Genomic DNA, 13,055 nt, shown 5'->3' with positions numbered 1-13,055 from the left:
GAGAGAGAGGGAGGGAGGGGGAGAGAGAGAGAGGGAGGGAGAGGGAGGGAGAGAGAAAGAAAGGGAGGGAGGGGGAGAGAGAGGACGAGAGAGGGAGAGAGAGGAAGACAGAGACAGAGAGACACACAGAGAAAGAGTGACAGAGAGACAATGAGAGACAAACACAAAGACAGACAAAAATGAAGAAGGCCAGAAAGAGACAGACACAGTTGTATTGCTAGTGATAATTAAGAAAATAAATTTCCTGGGGCAGCTAGGTGGTGCAGTGAATAGAGCTCTGGCCTTGGAGTCAGGAGGACCTGAGTTCAAATCCAGTCTCAGACACTTAACACTTACTAGCTGTGTGACCCTGGGCAAGTCACTTAACCCCGATCGCCTCACCATAAAGAAAAAAAAAAGAAAAAAAAAAAAGAAAAGAAATTTCCTGTGTTTTGCATGACTGCTCGTATTATCTTATTAAATTGCTCACCTTCTCAATGGGTGGGGGGAGAGAAGGAAGTAAGGAAGGAGGGAGAAAATTTGGAACTCAGAAATTAAAAAAAAATGTTAAAATTGTTTTTCCATGTAATTGGGGAAAAATAAAAATATTAATTTTATTTAAAAAGAAAAAAATCTTTCCTTATAGCTTTGTATTTTAACTTTTAAATTATTATATTATGGTTATTATTAATATGTTCAGAGTGTAGTTGGCAAATTCTGAGTATTTCACCTCATATTTTTTAGCAGATAAAAGTGATGGATCTGATGCAGAAGATGAAAGTGAAGACCAAAGTGTGAAAACAAAGAGAAATAAGTAAGTAATGATAGCGACAATAATAATAATTCACCTGTATCTACCATTTTGAAGTTTACACAGTATCAGCCTCTATTCCAATAAAGCCTTTCTCAAGTAGAATTTGGTTTTGGGGAGAAAAAGAAAGCCTTTGTGGGGCTCTGCTGCCTCGTGATAATATGGAGGTGACCCTGGGCCCTTACCATCTGTGCCAGCCAAGCGAAAGCTCTGGCAGGACTTGCCAGCTGAAGTACTTTGCATAGAAGCCAAATGGTGCATTGCACGGCTCTTTTTATTTATTTTTTTAATTTTTTTTGTAATATAAATTTATTTTGCCTCCTTCCCACACCCTCTTTTTATAAAAGGAAAACAAAACTCTTGTAATGAATACGCATAATCAAGCAGAGAAGAGTCTCAATCTGGCCATGTCTGAAAATGCCCATGTGACGCTGCGTCCTGATCCCATGTCCTCTGTTAGGCCTCGCTAACATCAGAGTGCCACTGGGGAGGAAGCAGGAGGATGATTATCGGTATATGTTTGGCTACTCCAATTGCTGCCTACGGTAAGGCGGTGGGGGATACCAGAGCTATCTGCACCGACGTCCTGTTTTCCTACCAGATGGACATTTTTAAGGAGAGCAAGCTGTAGCGGTCCCTAGCACAATGCGCTGTGCACTTTTGAATTACACTTATTGCAATGTGGGGAGGCCTTCAAATGCCAGCTTTGGGCCAAAATGGGGATGGCCTGTCGCTGAGCAGCCCACAGAGCAAGTGGCCATCAGCAGAAGCCTAGGGGCTGCTTTGGGTGGCTGCACCGTGGCAGGAGAGAGAAGCTGGATCATTTGGGTTCAGATGGGTCAAGACAAATGGCAAATTCCCCAGATTTTGTTCAGAAGTAGGGGAGAAGGATGTCACTCTGCTTTAGCCAGGCCCCAGGAAGAGGAGGGTGTGACTGAGGCCCCACTGTCCTGGAAAGGGCACAAGGGGACAGATGCTTCCTTGGCACTTTGATTGGACTCTGGGCCTTGGCTGGGTGGTAGAGTCAGGCCCTATATTCATCTCAGGCCAGGTAAATGAAGAGATTCCCTCAGCCCCCGCATAACAGGAGGAATAATCTTGGTATCTGTCAGGATCTCTACTTGTCTGTCAGTATACCTTCATAACCCTCCTGGGCCTGGTGACCTAGGCCTCTGGGGTGGAGGTGGGGGGTGAACCTTCAAACAAGGATGCAAAGAGATGGAAAGTGGTCCATGACCCACTAGGGAGGTGGGGAGCATAGGATGAAACTCCAGAGCTCGAGATAACTGAAGTCAGGAAAAATACCCCTTGATTTTCAGGACATAATGACAGGGTAGTTATGCTCCTAGTTCTGTCTCTCTCTGTGTTTGTCTGTCTCTGTCTCTGTGCCTGTGTCTGTCTTTGTCTGTCTCTGTCTCTGTCTTCATCTCTCTATGTCTCTTTGTGTGTGTCTCTGTCTGTGTGTCTGTCTCTGTCTCTTTCTGTCTCTGTCTCTCTCTGTCTCCATCTCTGTCTTCATGCCTGTGTCTGTCTCTCTGTCTTTGTCTTTCTCTGTCTCTCTCTGTCTCTGCGTCTGTGTGGGTCTGTGTCTGTCTTTCTCTGTCTCTGTCTCTGTCTCTCTTTGTCTTCATTTCTCTCTGTTTGTCTGTGGTCTTTGTCTCTCTGTCTCTGTCTCTGTGTCCGGCTGCACCCGTGTCTGTGTCTGTCTCCATCTCTCTATCTGTCTATTTGTGTGTCTGTCTCCATCTGTCTCTGTCTCTGCCTCTCTCTGTCTCCATCTCTCTTTATCTCTGTGCCTGTGTCTGTCTCTCTGTCTCTGTCTCTTCCCCCCCCCAAACCCCACCCCTTTTTTATAAGGAGGTATCGGGCAATGTCTCAATTATGAAGCAAATTCAGGCAGGACGCTCTGGACTGACTTATTATCTTACATGCTTTAAATTCTTTTTCTGTGGTAAATAAAAATGGGAACATTGCATTGGATTTGGGAGGATGGGGGACCTAGCCCCCATTGCCAATAGGTCCTGAGCACAAGTTCAATCTCTTTCCTTGTCTGCCCATGGCTTGTGCTTGCTCTGTAAGAGGTGCAATGGTGATGATGCATTTCCCATCCATCCTGTGAGCTTCTGGATGACCTCCTTGGGAGAGAACACTGTAGAATGCCCAGTGGATAACAAGGAATGGGCTGCCACAAGCCACATCCACTTCTGTCCTTCAGGTGAACCTCTGTCTTTGCAGGTACACATGGGCCCAGTTGTTTTTGGTTTTTTTCCTAAACACAACTCCCCAAAACACTTTTGAAATTGATGACTGAAAAACATTCCTTGTATTACCTTAAAAAGCCACCCTACCGAGATGAGGAGAAGTGTGTGTCCTTGGATTCTGTGCCCCAACATTCTGGATGGTCCCGTCAGCACCATAAAGTAGAGATTAGTTTAATTATCAACATGATTTGGGGCCAAAGACACTTTCCCTCATGAGCTTCCTTTAGAGAGAAATACGTCCCAATGACAAGCTTTCAGATAACTAAAATACTTTAAAAATGCTCCACTGGGGCCATGTGGCCATTTTCTTTATTTCCGACCAGTGGGATTTTGCTCATGATCCAGGATCTCACATCTTGCCTCAGAACGGCAGCTTGATGAATTGCCCTATTTCCTGCTTTTTGCGTAATGCCATGTTCTTTCCCGCCAGGGTCTAATGTATGTGCCTTGTTATGGTTCCGAAGTGTTTAAAAATGTGCACTCTCTGTTAAGAACTGGGAATACATTGCCAAGAGTTTCACTTAATTATTTTAGGGATTATTGGTGAAAGGGTTTGGTGCCCACCTGTGATTTTATTGGAATAGGCAGTTCTTGGTAAGGAAATGCCTTCCTCCAGCTGCAGGTAAACAACTCAACCAGAACTTAACAGCCTTAGTGTTGCCCAGAGTACCTTAAGGTTAAATGACTTGCTCAAGGTCTCCTAGGCAACGTGGATCAGAGACAAGCCTTGTGCCCAAATCTTGACTTTAAGGCTGGCTCTCTATGATTCACTACTCTGCCCCTATTGTTCCAAAACTAAAAGCAATCAAAACCACACAATACATCCGAGATGTAAAATGCCAAAAATTATTTTTACTTCTGGACTCCTCACTGAGTGAGCAGATTTGACAGCTGACATGTCCAGAGGTTTCTTAAGAAAACACCGAGACTCTTTAACACCAAAGGGGAGAAATGCCTTTATTCTCAATATTAATCAGTTCTAAGACTTAGAAAATATGAACAATCACATGTTAATGACTTCTCGCTAGTTGTTACAGATTAACTGTAGTGGAAGGCACCATGGCAAATGTCTGTTGGGAACATTGACTATTACAACATCTTATGAACCGTGTGAACCACACATTTTTGTTTGAAATTTAGCAGCCGTTGGGGCAGCGAGGTGGTGCAGTGGATAGAGCACCGGCCCTGGATTCAGGAGGACCTGAGTTCAAATGTGGCCCCAGACACAAAACACTCACTAGCTGTGTGACCCTGGGCGAGTCACTTAACCCCATTGCCTAGCCAAAAGAAAGAAAGAAAGCAATTCAGCAGCTGTCATATAATTAATGAGTTTGGAAGCAAGTATAGTACAAAGTAGAAGACAAATGATGGAACTTGGACTGGAAAACATAAAAATAGTAGGATGCAAATGCACATTGCCACTGTGGGGTGTGGCGGACCAAACTGCATCTAAGACAGAGCATGAAAAGCTGGACTTGGTCACTTGTCTTTTGTTCAGCCTGAGACAAATCACTTTCCTTTACTTACCCTCAATTTCCTTTTTTTTTTTTTTGAGTGGATCCTGACTAGATGACCTTTAAGTTTTCCTTCCAGCTACAGACCTCTGATCCTAGAATCCTATGACCAGATGATATCTAGGCTCATGAAAAGCACATAATCCCATGATCCCACAGGCTGATGCTCCAGCATTGGCCTGTCATCGGGACCCAGAGTATCACTTTCTTCCCTTGTTCAGAAAGTCAGAGATGCCTAGAGGATGAGGAAAGCTTAAATCCGAAGGCATCTTCTACCTTAAAGGAAAAAAGAGATGGATTTATATTGACAGATAATGGTGATCTGGTAAAGGGAAAGCAGGAAAGGGCCTACTCTACACTCCCTAAAATACACTTCAAGGGCTAACAGAACCCTTCAAAGCAGCTGAAGGCCAAGTCTACAAGATCCTCAGAAAGTGGTCAGAGGAATCTCCATATGGAGCTTGATATTTGGCCTTCATGAGTGAGGTGCTTCTTCTCTTGAGGAGAGATTTAGAAGCAGGTTCCAGGAGGGCAGACAATCTGAGTACTCCAATCAAAGTGAATTTTTCTGAAGCTCAGAGCTGGCCAACTTGGACTTGTATTCAACTGAGACATAATTAGAAAGCATTTATGCTTGGATGAATCATAAGAAAGAAGGGCAACATACAATCAAAAAAGACCATGGCCTACATCCTATGACATTTCCATGGATACTTCCATAGTTGCATGTTTTCTCTGTTGTGTCTTGTTTTCAACATCTGTGATTATCCTTCAGAATTTTGGACAGATTCACAACCTTGTTGGGTATGGGTCTTTCATATGCTGATATATAATGAACTTTATTTTCACCTTCTCATCCTGGATGATTTATTGGTCATGAATTTACATGAATCTTGTAAAATGATCTTTGCTGCCCAACACATTGGAACCTTGCCTGTGGTTCTTTTAATATTTCATAGATACCAACAGATGACTTGAACTGTCCATCTGTTATCCTTGACTGTTTTCTTTTTAATACAATTTTCTTTTTTTTATTACAAACCTAACACCCATGAACATTTCAATATCCAGAGAACAGAAAGATGATTTTATATGAAATGTGGGCTTCTATTATATACATTTGTTAAAGCACATATTACATGTAACATGAGAGTAACACAAACTTCCCCATTCATCTATGGCCCCTTCTGAACTTCCTTCAGCTCTTATATGCATCTTATTTTTATTCTTCTCCTTGATAAATGAATAGTCTAACATTTTTTAGCTATTTTTCATTTAAAATACCTTATATATCATATTTACTTATTCTTTATAATTAATAAGGTATAGCCTAACCATCCTCACAACTCAACCTTTCATTTGGATTCCTCAGATTTTATGGTGTTCTATGATCCACAATAATATCATACGTCCAGGAGGACTCTGGCTTTAAACAGATGAGCTTTTGCAGTGATGAGTGGCTTAGGATCAATGAAAATATCGATCAGTTTCCCAGACATGATCTGGCATGTTCTCTTCCTTTTATTGACCTCTAGGACCATTTTCCCCCTCTCTCTACCATGCCTATCCAAGATAAAGATGCTGATGAACATATTATAACATAGTATTGGCTGGCAAGTCCGTCTAGATGTTATGAACTAAATAGCAGCCTTTTTAAGGAACTTGGTTTTCCAATTTGGATAGATTAGCTAGTCTATTTTGTTTGACCATGGGTTTCTTTAAGGAAGGCCTACAATATTCCATACCTAATTTGTATATTGTTATCTGCAAACAGAAATATGTAGTACCTCATTATAGATAGGGTGCCTCTTGTCTACTTGGATATTATTATTGTTGAAGGTAATAATAATAATAACTAACATCGTATAGAACTTTTAGGTTTGAAAAAAAAAGCCTTACATATATATATTTTTTTCATTTGGTCCTCACAACAAGTAGGTGGTGGGGGTAGTATTATTATTATTGTTGTTGTTGTTATAGTTTTGTAGACGGGAAAACTGAGGTTCAGAGGTTAGGACCAGAGTCACATAGCTCACAAATGTCTGAGGCAGGATTTGACCTTCTTGTGTTCCAATCCAAATCCAACATGGTTTCCACTCTGTCATCTCTCTGATTCTGCAGGACATACTCCATGACAATGGCAAAACCCTTTGTGAACATTAGTGTCCTTGCCATGTTTATGGCTTAGTGTGGATTTTTTGGGGAAATGTTTGTGTCATACCGTTTTCAAGGTTATTTACACATGATATGAATGTATATGCAAGGGATACCTTTTGGTTCATATTTTGTGCTATGGAGGCAATTTTTTGTGTGTACATGTATACACGTGTGTATAATGAGTAGATGGACTGAACTGTTTTCTATGCTGTTCATTCAGTTCTGTAACTATGACAATACGATGCTCTACAGAAAATCACTTGTGAAGGCCTGCCTGATTCCCACTTACATTTTCTTCAGATTTAGCCTTGATATAACAGATACAGACCTTTCTCCTAAAGCGGTTAGAGAGGTGAGGGCGTATTGCTCTGCAGTCAGAATCTCATTTTTTTTAAACTGTACCACCTATTTTTTTCAAACTTTAATTTTTTGTTGCTTTCCACTTGACAAAAAGCAATAAGCATAAATAGTCTGCCTGTAGAAGAATCAACAAACGAGAAGACTGCGGATGAGATAGAGGATTGCTGTTGCATACAGCTTATTTTTAAAAATGTTTAAAAATCAATATGTTATTTTCAAAACTGCCCCACTTGTATATTTCTCACTTTTACCACATCTTCTATACATTTATTTTTTTTCCAATGACCCTCTTCTTTTTCAGGTGGAGATGTTTCTATCACTCACCCCTCTTGAACAGCTCAGGATATTTTCATCTGGTTCTATTCTGTTGATTTAGAATCGCCCCCCTTAGAGATGTCTAGAAAAGGGTGTCCAGAATCCCATCGCCACAGTGGGGGCCACAGTATAAAGAGCTTCGTCTTCTGTTTGCTTAGGCTCCTTTTCCTCAGTTTGTCCTGGTAACATGGCATTGAACGTGAGTTCTTCATAGTGATTCCATCAGTCCACAAGTTTTGGCTTGTCGCAAGCAGGATTTAACAAAGGGCAAACTAAAGCAGTCCTCTGGGTGAGACGTCCTTTACTGGCAGGGCATTCAGCCTGGTAATAAAAGGGTCATGTGGTCTGCCTCCATTTGTGCCAAGAAGCCCAGAGTGAGGCCCTCCCCCCCCCCGCCCGTGCCTTTTCAGCCTAAGTGTGTTGTCTTCCTTCTGATTGGCTTCACGGTACATCATTCGTACCTCCCCCAGCAAATGTAAGGCCACCTTGACTGTTGGGCATCCTCCCTATTGCTTCATTGTTGTGGTGGTGGGTGGGGGCAGGACTAATCCTCATGAGAAAGGGTTGATCGAGGGCTGAGGAAGGTGGGATGGCTTTCAGATGTGACTGATTATACCCCTCTCTGATACCCAAGGAATGCTAGCTGCCCCAGGAGATCCAGCTGCCTCGAGCAATCTTGACCAGAAAAGCATAAGCTATCTCAGTCAGGTTTTCGCTGGCTTGGTCTTCCCTTTGTAGGCAAGGTCACCTTAAACTTTGGTAAAGAAAAAGCAAGGTCACAAGAGGTATCCCTTGGGGAGGGCCTTAGCTCAGCCTGGCTTCTGTTTATGGGCCTGCCCGAGCTAGCCAAGGAGCAGATGCTTGGAGGGATTACCTTACTCAGTTATGCCCTTGAGAAACTGCTTGACCTGAGAAGAGGGGTGGGGGGCGGGGGGCGGGGTCTGAGGAAATGGATGGATTCACAGAGAGATGTCAGTCATTAAACTGGGCAATGCAATAGGAATTTTCCTCAGACAGGCCCTACCAAGCTAGTCAGGGTGCAAGACCAGCTGTATGTATTCATCTGAGAATGAGGCTAGGTCTTGCTGGAAAATCTCCGTGGAGCTACAGCCATTCAGAGATGTGTTGTTCGGCCTAGGTGACCCATGGGATTCGTAAAAGCACCACATCACGGCGCCCAGGGCCACGCAAAGCCCTTCTCTTTCTGCAGAGTCCTCCCTAAGATGGATCAGAAGACCCTTCTTACCCATGCCCTTGTCGTGCCCATAATGCTCCAGAATAACCTGCTTCTTTGTAGTCTAGTGGTCACAAGAAATAATCTTAATTATTCTATCTTTTTCTCAAATTTACCCTTTCTATACAATTCATTACTTGAAATGTTCATTTATTCCTCTCTTACGGTTTGAGGTACAAAGTGAAACAATTAAGAAAAATGTGCATTCAAAGGCCAAGAAACATATGGCTGACACATTACTGAAGCTAGGCTACTGTCTTTATATTGCAATCCATGAAGTAGAAAACCCGGGGCGGGGGGCAGGGTGCAACAGGTTAATCTGCACTATCACTCTGTAGGAGTGAGAACTTTGTGGGGGTTTCCTCAGAGTGTTTGTCAGAAAGTGTTTCTTGAGTAAAACACAATTTCTCAACATACACTTTATCTGTTTTGCTATTTCAAGATATAAGGTTATGTCTGAAGGCATTTACACTTTGGGCTTTGTCCTAAGGATTTATCTTCCTATATGACCACATCATGGACCAAGCTGGTCCACCGCTGATTTGTTATTCAAGACACTGAAGTAGAAATGGCAGAGCAGAAGATGTGCAGGGCTTGGCCTCAGGCCAGACCTGGTTTTGAGTTCTTCCTCTGACACTTAAGTGCTCTGTGACCATGTCTGGGCCGTGTGACTCCAGAGGCCAGTTATCCTCATCGGTAAAAGAGACAAAATAAGACCTGCAGAAGCAACATTGCGAAGTTGTTTTGAGGCTAAAATGGGATAGAACGTAAGCTCTTTGGGGACATGGTCTAGCTAACATTTGTGTTTGTGGCCCCAACCTAACATGAAACTTGGAACATAGTGGGTACATAAGGAATGGGTGTTTATTGATCAAGAAAATATATGTAATGTACTTTGTATCCCTGAAAGAGCTACATAAGTTTCAGTTATTGTTATTAAATGGCATTCCCCCACCACTAATAAATGTCCGGGTGATTGTCCTTGTACCGAATGCAGCCACGCCCAATTCTGCAGTTGATCTCATATCCCACCCATGAGTAATTTCCTCCCCAGTAAGATATTGTCAATTCCATTGTTTGTGATGTTGTCCAATGCTTATGACATGCCAGGTCTGAGTCTGTTCTTGAAATATATTCATGATATGCAAATATGAATCTTCTGAGCGAATTCCAAGGCTCCACTCTCTTCTTCTTCTTTGGCATTTAAAAAGATAAATGGATATGAATGTTATGAATGATGAAGCCTATGACCCTAGGTAATGTTGAATGTGAATGTGTGTTTGTAAATATGTGTGTATGCAGACGACGAGCTGGCACCAATTGAGTCCTAGATGCAGATAGAAATTTAGTGATACACACTCCCTTTCCTGCTATTTTTTCCTTCTATTTTTTCCTTCCTTTGGTTGCTCCTTTTCTTTCTTTTTTCCTTTCCTTTCTGGATCAGCAGTTTCATCCATGTAAGTAACTCCACTCAGGGCATCCTCTGTATGGATGCAGATCTACTCCTAATCTCTAATTTATAATTATTGGTTTCCAAGGGGTTAAATGACTTGCCGGGGTCCTGCTGCCGCCAGTGTCAGAAGCAGAACTTGGCCCCAGATCCTCATTACTCCAAGCCAGCTCTGATCTCCACAGTCACTTCGCCATGGTATAGCTAACTCTTGAGCAATCTACATACATACAGGCACGTATATGCACATGTGTGTATTTGTGTGTCTAGCTAGCTAGCTAGCTGCAGTTCATTGTTTCTCTTTTAGAACTAGGAGCAGTCCAGCTTGGAGATACTAAGTGTCTACACAAGATTCAGGGGCCCCTATTATGGGCTGATTAGCTGCCATGCTAATGGGATGTTTGTATTTGAATTAAGGTATATTGAATAGCTGTGTGCTGGTGTCCTGTCTATGAATTTCCTATCACTGAAAACAGCCAATTACTTATTCTTTGGCGTGTAGGGTTGTAGTTGTCCTCTGCATCTTGCACACCCCCTCTGGGCTTTAGCCCCACTTCATTTCCCCTGAAGTCATTCCTTTGGGCTCCTGTGGCCACCCATCACCTTTTCATAACAAAAGTCTGACCTTCAGTTAAGTGACCTTCTGTGAGTGCCCAGGCTGCTTGGTTTGTTCTGGGAGCTCATTCCTGGTGACCTGCTTTGGATTCCTGATTCTTCCACAAGAGCACTAGAAGCAATGTCCCTAAGAAGTCCCATTTCTGCTTTAAAAGCACAACTTCTGGGTGAATTTCTTCATGTCTCTGGTCCCGAAAAGAACCAAGGGCTCAAAACCAAGGGGATTCCCCGTACTCTTGGAACCCAAATCTTTAAATTTGGAGCAAAAGCTCTGCCCTCTAACAGTTGGTGAGAGTAGGGAAAACCCCCCCGAAGATCAAGAACGATTCTCTAACATTGGTGTCACTCTGGGACATACAAAATCAAGGTATTTCCATAAAAATATAGGTTCCCATTGTACTTGGAGGCAGAGAACCTGAGTTTTATCCCTGACTCCCAGTCACTTAACTACTTTATAACCCTGACCAACTCCTTTCCTCTTGCTGAATTTCAGGTTCTTTGTGATTTTGCAGTAAATTTTGCGAAAAGACATATAGACAGAAACAGAGAGACAAAGACAGAGAGAGACAGAGAACAGCTAGGTGATAAAGTGGTAGAGTGCTAGGCCTAGAGTAAAGAAGACCTGAGTTCAAATCTGGCCTCAGACACTTACTGGTTGTGTGACCCTGAGTAAGTCACTTAAATCTGTTTGCCTCAGTTTCCTCATGTGTCAAATGAGCTGGAGAAGGAAACGGCAAACTACTCCAGTATCATTGTTAAAAAAACCCATAAATCAGATACAACTGAACAGCAGCAATACTCTTTCTCTCTCTCTCTCTCCCTCTCTTCCTCTGTATGTATATATACACACACATATATTTGTATTATGTACACACATGTGTAAATATATATATACATATATATGCATATATATTATATATATATATTGTATATATATATAATATATATATATGCACTTCTCCATTTCCAAATGTATCCCTCCTCTTCTTCTACTTAGAAGTCCACGTCTTTTTGTCAAAGAATGATTTTTTTTAAACATCATGGAAAAAGGAATTTCAAGAACATTGACGCACACATCAGATGAGACTAACAGCCCATGGAGTGCTCTGCCCCCATAATAACCACTTTATTTCCATTTGGTTACTGAAGAAATACTGTTGCTGCCTTGTTTGCCTTTTTACCAGGATTTGCTTAATCCAGATGATCTGGAAGCACCCAGCTCCCTCCCCCATTTGGAAATGCTGTGACAGGGAGCTTCCTGCGGCCTGCAGGCCCGAGGGCCTCAAGATCTAGTTAAGAAAACCCAAGGCACCTCCACCCTGGCAGGCTGCATGGGCAGTGTCCTGCAGTCTGGGGGGCCACGTGTGTGAGGGAGCTGGCCTCAGGGGACAGTGATTGTGGCTTCGCCTTCTAGTTGTCAGCTCCTTGTGACTCCAAACACTATGGGACATGCATTTGGTTGGGTTTGGTCCAGACCGGTGATTTCAGTGTTGTGAGCTGCTCCTAAAGAGGGAACTCCCTCTGTCAGCAAAGGACAGTAACTGTTTAGCAACTTTTTAGTCTGAGAGCATTGTCTGAGGCATTGAGTGCCAGAGTCAGGATGTCTCAGAGATGGCTTCCTCAATCTGAAGCAGACCCTGTATGTGCTCTACCAAGCTCCCTCCCTCTCTCTCTGTTCCTTTCCTGTCCCTCCCTGTCTTCTGTCCTTCTCCCTCTCTCTCCCCCCTTTTCTCTTTCCCTCTCCTGGCCATGTATCTTTGTCCTTGTCCCCACCCCTCCCTCTCTTTCTCTCTCTGTTCGTTTGTGCTGGATAGGACTCAGAAAAGTTCTGAGTTCAGCTCTGGGGGATCCAGGGGGAGAGTGGATAAAAGGCAGACTTAAGATACTATGCAAATGGTATTGGTCATGATTAGTGTTCCCTCTGGTTTAAGGAGGCCTTTGCAAAAAGGGACGACTTTCCCCCATGTTTAGATGATCACTTTTAGGCTCTTCATTTTCCCGTCTTCTTTTCATGCTTTGAGATTTCTGTTTCCTTAGTGAGATTGGACTGGCAGGATCCATCCTGCTCCTGGTATGGCTGCCAGCAATACCCAAACCCCTTTGGATTCCCTTTCCAAAACTAGGTTGGCTGGTAGCTGCAGTGCTGAGGATTCCTGAGAGCCTTCTTCCTCCCTCCCTTCCCTGCTGAGGCCCAGAAAATGTTACTTGTGTTGCTGTTGTCATTTCAGGAGCTGCCAACTTCCCTTGGGATCAAAATACTCTTTCTTAAATAGAACTAGATCTCTATGCCAGGGTGTGTGTGTGTGGGGTCTAAAGTAAGCCTCTCGGTCTCCTTATCTCTCTAAATCTAAAGATGCCA

General features: G+C 42.9%; 1 protein-coding gene across 1 annotated transcript in view; it reads left to right on the top strand.

Annotated features, from left to right (window-relative positions):
• Positions 1-13,055, top strand: part of TCERG1L (transcription elongation regulator 1 like) — a 301,431-nt gene that overhangs the window by 248,848 nt on the left and 39,528 nt on the right. Inside the window, exon 9 of the mRNA XM_027840461.1 lies at positions 724-793. Coding sequence (XP_027696262.1) covers positions 724-793 — 70 coding nt within the window. The remainder of the gene's footprint in view (positions 1-723; positions 794-13,055) is intronic.

The sequence above is a fragment of the Vombatus ursinus genome, unplaced genomic scaffold (assembly GCF_900497805.2).
Source record: "Vombatus ursinus unplaced genomic scaffold, bare-nosed wombat genome assembly UNPS02014845.1, whole genome shotgun sequence".
Classification (NCBI taxonomy): Eukaryota; Metazoa; Chordata; class Mammalia; order Diprotodontia; family Vombatidae; genus Vombatus; species Vombatus ursinus.
The sequence above is the reverse complement of the archived record's forward strand: the minus strand, read 5'-3'. Positions and strand labels throughout refer to the sequence as shown.